This window comes from Oreochromis aureus, linkage group 3 (assembly GCF_013358895.1).
Source record: "Oreochromis aureus strain Israel breed Guangdong linkage group 3, ZZ_aureus, whole genome shotgun sequence".
Classification (NCBI taxonomy): Eukaryota; Metazoa; Chordata; class Actinopteri; order Cichliformes; family Cichlidae; genus Oreochromis; species Oreochromis aureus.
Genome location: NC_052944.1, coordinates 25,902,794 through 25,909,112, shown reverse-complemented (window position 1 = coordinate 25,909,112; position 6,319 = coordinate 25,902,794). Strand labels below are relative to the sequence as shown.

General features: G+C 39.6%; 1 protein-coding gene across 1 annotated transcript in view; it reads left to right on the top strand.

The window, feature by feature from the left end:
- Positions 1-497: 497 nt before the first annotated feature.
- Positions 498-6,319, top strand: part of LOC116311487 (basement membrane-specific heparan sulfate proteoglycan core protein-like) — a 681,374-nt gene continuing 675,552 nt past the window's right edge. Inside the window, exons 1-5 of the mRNA XM_039599749.1 lie at positions 498-561; positions 950-1,225; positions 3,297-3,563; positions 5,156-5,434; positions 5,544-5,804. Coding sequence (XP_039455683.1) covers positions 498-561; positions 950-1,225; positions 3,297-3,563; positions 5,156-5,434; positions 5,544-5,804 — 1,147 coding nt within the window. The remainder of the gene's footprint in view (positions 562-949; positions 1,226-3,296; positions 3,564-5,155; positions 5,435-5,543; positions 5,805-6,319) is intronic.

The window sequence follows — 6,319 nt, the reverse complement described above, 5'->3', positions numbered from 1 at the left end:
GGCTGGAAGTTTGACTGGTTCAGACGTGATTCACAGTTTTCTGGAGGTCAGAAAATAGGAGCTGGAACATCAGAGCACACTATCAGTATTTCAGAAGGAGGCATCTATTACTGCAGAGGAGGGAGAGGAGATCCAGTTTTTCCACAGAGGACAGTGCTCCAGTTACAATTCAGAAACAAGGTGAGGGTGAAATTTTGTTGTGAAATAAAACGAAAATCATGATTAAACTGAAGTAACAATTTATAAATATGATTTATGATTTTTTCAGTTTAATATTTCTGTCTATTTGTTTGTTGAACAGTTTTGGCTGCTGTGAAACTGCAGCACAGCTGGTCTCAGATATTCACTGGTGAGACAATCACTCTCAGATGTGAGATTCAGGGAGGTGAAGGAAAGGTGTGGAAATATGAATGGACAGCACCCAACACAAACAGCCCTCCAACATCCAGTGAATACAGGATCAGCAGAGTTTCAGTGTCCCACAGTGGAGACTACAGATGTCGGGTAGCAGTGACTATCTCTTAACAGGATGGAGTGATGCCTTCAGACTGACAGTTTCATGTAAGTTGGACCATGATTCATGCTGACATTTAATGTTTTCATGTTCACATCTGTCTTAACAGGAAAACTCCAACAATGATCCAGCTGTCTGCAGGCAGCTCAGGACAACAGTTTTTCTCACTGTGCAAACAGAAAGCAGAGACACCATGGAGGCTCTTAAAATATCAGCAATGTAAAGAGGAATGTACAGAGATGATAGTTTGATAAGAGAATGTTAAATCAGTGAAATCTTTAGTTTGTTAGACAGTCTAATGTGTCACATGCAGGGAAACTAATTATTTTTTGTGTTTGTAGATAAATTAATCAGTGAATGGTTAAAGTGTGATCAGTACTGTCACAAGTTTATTCTTGATGATGTTTTAATGTTTTACTTGTTTTGTTTCTTCAGCTGCAAGTAAACCCAGAGCCACACTGACAGCACACAGTTCAGTCATACCAGCAGGGGGCAGTGTGACACTGAGCTGCTCTGTGGAGGGCTCTGCTGGCTGGAAGTTTGACTGGTTCAGACGTGATTCAGTCTCTTCTAAAGCTCAGCTCATGAGAGGAAATGAAGCAAACAGAGTTATTAGTGTCTCACAAGGAGGTCTGTACCACTGCAGAGGAGGGAGAGGAGATCCAGTTTACTACACAGAGGACAGCAGTGACGTCACAGTTGTGGAGACTTGTGAGTTTTAAACTTTCTGTTATTTAAGTTTCTCATGTGTTTCATACAAATGTAGAAATAAACATTGTGGCATCAACTCCAGAAAAGACTAGAAAAACTGCATATTTATAGCTCATTAGCTGCTGTTAGTCTTTAAATTGTGTTTGGTTAAATATTTTTGGCCTCTCTCTTTCTAAATGCTTCTTTATCCTAAACTGACTTTAAGTGGACATGAAAGACTACATGTATGAAGCCATAGAGCCCTAAAAACAAACAAACAAAAATAAAGGTTAATCCTGAACATGTTGCCATCCGAGGTCATCACCAAGCTAACAGCTCAGCTAACATCAGGTCAGATCAGGGTCGGTAACCCGCGGCTCTTCCGCCCTCAGCTGTGGCTCCTGCAAACTTTGGGTGAAAAATAAAAGTCCAACCTTGCTTTAAGAAGGTGGCCTGATGGGTAATGTATTCCGTGCCACAGGTTGAATGTTGTGGTGAAGACAGGGAGCGCCTCTCTCTGCGGTGTGTGCGAAGCAGCGAGTGAGAGTAACATCTGCAGGAGGAAGTTTACAGAGTGAGAAAAAGCAAAGTGTGTTTATAGCAGCAGCTACTGCAGCCAGAGAGTCTGACAGGCCCAGCTGTGAGCCAGATGTTAGTATCCAGCTGTTCACTGTGTTCACCGCCTCCAGAGGAAGAAAAGTGTGCTGCTGTAACCTTCCCACGCCTCTCTCCATCTCTGCACTTTGCCATAAGTTGACCCAGAGCAGAAAGCTAGTTAGCAGCTACGAGCCAAACTCAGAACACTGAGCATCAGCCAGAGGTCTCCGTGGGTCAGAGCCGTGGATCTGGAGATAAACCTGCCATTCTGACACTCATGTCAACATGACACAGTCTGCTTTCATAAGGAGACAAATTTGTCTTGAAAGTGTTACAAATGTGCACGATATGATCAACAAGCAATGATTTGTGACTTGAAAGCAGCTCACATTTGTGGATCTGTGTGAAGCTGGCAGTTAAATTAGACTCAAAACCCCACGTGGGCACGAGACGTGATCTGTGCGTGTCAGGTGATTCGTCCACACGTATTTAAGGTTTTGTGACCTTTATATTATCACCAGATATGTTGTTATTGTGCAATAAATATCTTTATATTTTCGACCCTGAGCTGATGTAATTGTATTTTATACTCAGAGCTGCCCGTGGCTGCATGACAAAAACACAGAAGATCATCGCTCATTGAAATGGACTGAAGACATAATTACATACAAATAGTTTTCATGATTATTCTTCTTATTTTACAATTATTGGACCACAGCTACATTTTATTTACTTATTGTGAACTCAAACAGACCTGCAAAATGATGCTTTATTTAAAGTAGGCCTGCACAGGCCTGTGCTGTTTTTCTCCTCTTTAATGTTTTTGTTAAAAAGTTCTTAAAAGGTAAAAAACCTCTTCTTCTACATCTTGTATTGTATTAAGTATATTTATTATCATCTCTGAATTATGGACGGATGAATTTTAAAGAAAGAAATCTGAAAAAACAATCCGGACCTTAAAATTTGTGCCTCAATGATCAGCAGTTACTCAGGTTTGTGTCGACACATTTGTAAAATAGTTTGTGTGAACTGGAGACCTGAAAAGTTGGACACAAATCACTGCACACATTTGTAAATATTACTTTATGCTTGTGAATCATATTATACACAGTTGTACCACTTTCAAGGTAAATGTGTTGCCATAAAAACAAGGATATACTGTCCACCTTCACTCCCTGTCTCTGTAGCAGTCAGTGGTTCTTCAAAGGGAAAATGCAGCTGTTAGCTGTAATGTTAGGATTTGTAGAGCACTTTATAAATGTGGAGTGTGTGGAGAACAGGCTGTGTGAGTCAGATACACCGGTGGGCCACCACACACGTGTACCACACGGTAAATAAATGTAAACACTGATTTTTCAATCCAGCTTCATTTACAGTCAAAATGTCACCAGGATGCAGTAAATCTTTCTCCTCTGAACAACAGCAAAAAGAAAATCAGGCTTCAAAATGACTTTATGTTTCTATTTGTCTCTAACTGGATATTTTCTGTGAACAGTTCCCAGTAAGCCCACTGTGACCCTGCAGCCATCCTGGACTCAGATATACAGCGGTGAGACAGTCACTGTCAGATGTGAGATTCAGGGAGGTGAAGGAGCTCAGTGGACGTATGAATGGAGAGCAGCCAAGTTAAACACACCTCCAACATCCAATGAATACAGAATCATCAGAGCTACTGAGTCTGACAGTGGAGGATACAGCTGCCGGGGCAGAAGGGACTATTTCTTCTCAGAGTGGAGTGATATCATCACACTGACTGTATCATGTAAGATCTTTCATCCAGATTATTTCAAATTACTTATTGTGTTAATCTAACCTTTAATTGGGAAAATTAGTCATCTGCCTATTAAATAAAATCACAAATCAGATGTTAATTTTTTTTTATTCTAGTAAACTTTCAAACATGATAACAGACAGTTTGTGTTTATATTACAAAACTGATAATTTAACCATTTGTGGACAGGCTGCAGTCTTCAGTGTCCATGAACAGCATCAACATGCTGGTTCAGACGTTTCTTCTCAGGGTAGAAATTCTTTCTTTTCTTCTTGTATAAAAATATTTGTAATTTTAGTTTTAATTTAAAATGATTGGTTAAAAATATATAACATTTATGAATATCAAAGAAAAAGCAAGCGAATGTTTCAGTTCAACATGCGCTCCAGTCAGACATTAAACTTCAGTAACACTGTGCAGTTATGAAACTTTAATCTGAGTCAAACTGATTTAATCAGCATTAAATAAATCAATGAAATAAACATCACCCCACAGATAAAACCTCAGTGAATTATGTCCAGTGTTCACTCAGTGTGGGTGTTAAACTGTGTGACTGGAGTCGTGCTTTGTGGCATCGAGAGCTCAGAACAGTCCGTCAGCTAACAGTTAGCAAAGCTAACATCGAAGCGCTTATGCAAATAGACTCAAACAAACTGACCATGGATTAAAAAAGTACACTTGGTGACAGACAAACAGGGTATTTTAAAACTTTACTTATACTCGATAGCACTATAATTGCTGCTTGTGAATTGAAATGCATTCTGGGATACCTGGCTGCCCCACGTCCACAGTACCACCAGTTCATCGCAGTCGATTTTCTAGTATCGATCTGTGCTGACTTACTCTACATGGTAACCAATCAGATGTTAGACAAGCTGCAGTGGCAGCGTTAAACAAGACCCTCCACAGGTTGTTCACATTTTGGCAAGTTTGGTCTCATGAGGAACACAGACTCCATCTTTAGCTGAATTAAACTCAAAGGACTCCTGTGTGGTTTTATTTTATTGGAGACTTCATTGGAGTCTGTCAGCCTCTCTGATTGTTGAGTTTTTCTCTGTAAATAAGGTGTTTACATTATTCAAAATTAAATTTAAGATCATAGAAAACTACCTGAACTTGATGTTGGAACCATGTCAGCGATGGTCACGGTGCTCGAACAATAACAGACACCATTCAGTGTAGTGTGACTTTAGACTATTATTAAAGGGAAATGTAGAGAGGACACAAACAGACTGACCATGGATTAAACATGGATAAAGTCCTTTGTATTTGTAACATTTGTCTTTGAATAGATGAAGAATAAATCAGAGGGAATCTGTAGTGTAGTTGTGCATGAAGACAGTCTAATGTGTCACATGCAGGTAAATATTTTCTGTTTGGTGCTAGAAGCTAAATGACTGAGTGAATGTGTGAAGTTTGATCATTACTATTAAGCACTTACTGAAAAAAACAACAAATTGCATGTTTCTAAAATGATTCTTGAATTTTTTTTAACTTTCTCTTTAAAATCTTTATTTATCATAACAAAATTTTTCCTGAAGCAACTGACAGTCTGATGTTTGTCTTTCCTGTAACTACAACAGCAAGTAAACCCAGAGTCACACTGACAGCACACAGTTCAATCATACCAGCAGGGGGCAGTGTGACACTGAGCTGCTCTGTGGAGGGCTCTGCTGGCTGGAAGTTTGACTGGTTCAGACGTGATTCACAGTTTTCTGGAGGTCAGAAAATAGGAGCTGGAACATCAGAGCACACTATCAGTATTTCAGAAGGAGGCATCTATTACTGCAGAGGAGGGAGAGGAGATCCAGTTTTCTCCACAGAGGACAGTGCTCCAGTTACAATTCAGAAACAAGGTGAAGGTGAAATTTTGTTGTGAAATAAGACGAAAAATCATGATTAAACTGAAGTAACAATTTATAAATATCATTTTTTCAGTTTAATATTTCTGTCTATTTGTTTGTTGAACAGTTTTGGCTGCTGTGAAACTGCAGCACAGCTGGTCTCAGATATTCACTGGTGAGACAATCACTCTCAGATGTGAGATTCAGGGAGGTGAAGGAAAGGTGTGGAAATATGAATGGACAGCACCCAACACAAACAGCCCTCCAACATCCAGTGAATACAGGATCAGCAGAGTTTCAGTGTCCCACAGTGGAGACTACAGATGTCGGGGTAGCAGTGACTATCTCTTAACAGGATGGAGTGATGCCTTCAGACTGACAGTTTCATGTGAGTTGGACCATGATTCATGCTGACATTTCATGTTTTCATGTTTACATCTGTCTTAACAGGAAAACTCCAACAATGATCCAGCTGTCTGCAGGCAGCTCAGGACAACAGTTTTTCTCACTGTGCAAACAGAAAGCAGAGACACCATGGAGGCTCTTAAAATATCAGCAATGTAAAGAGGAATGTACAGAGATGAGAGTTTGATAAGAGAATGATAAATCAGTGAAATCTGTAGTTTGTTAAACAGTCTAATGTGTCACATGCAGGTAGGGATGATAATTGATAAGAATTTATTGATTCTCATCGCTTCCACCATCTCTAAGCAGAATATCAAAGACATTCATGCAGATTAATTAGAGGCTGTGTGGTCAAATGTTTGTGCATGTTGGAGGTATTTCCCCTCTTTGTTGTGATCAGTGTTGGGATCATTACTAGAAAAAAAGTAAAGCAAAAAAGTTCTTACACAAAACCAGCACAAAGAGACTATGAAGCGGTCGTCATGGTGATTATACTGT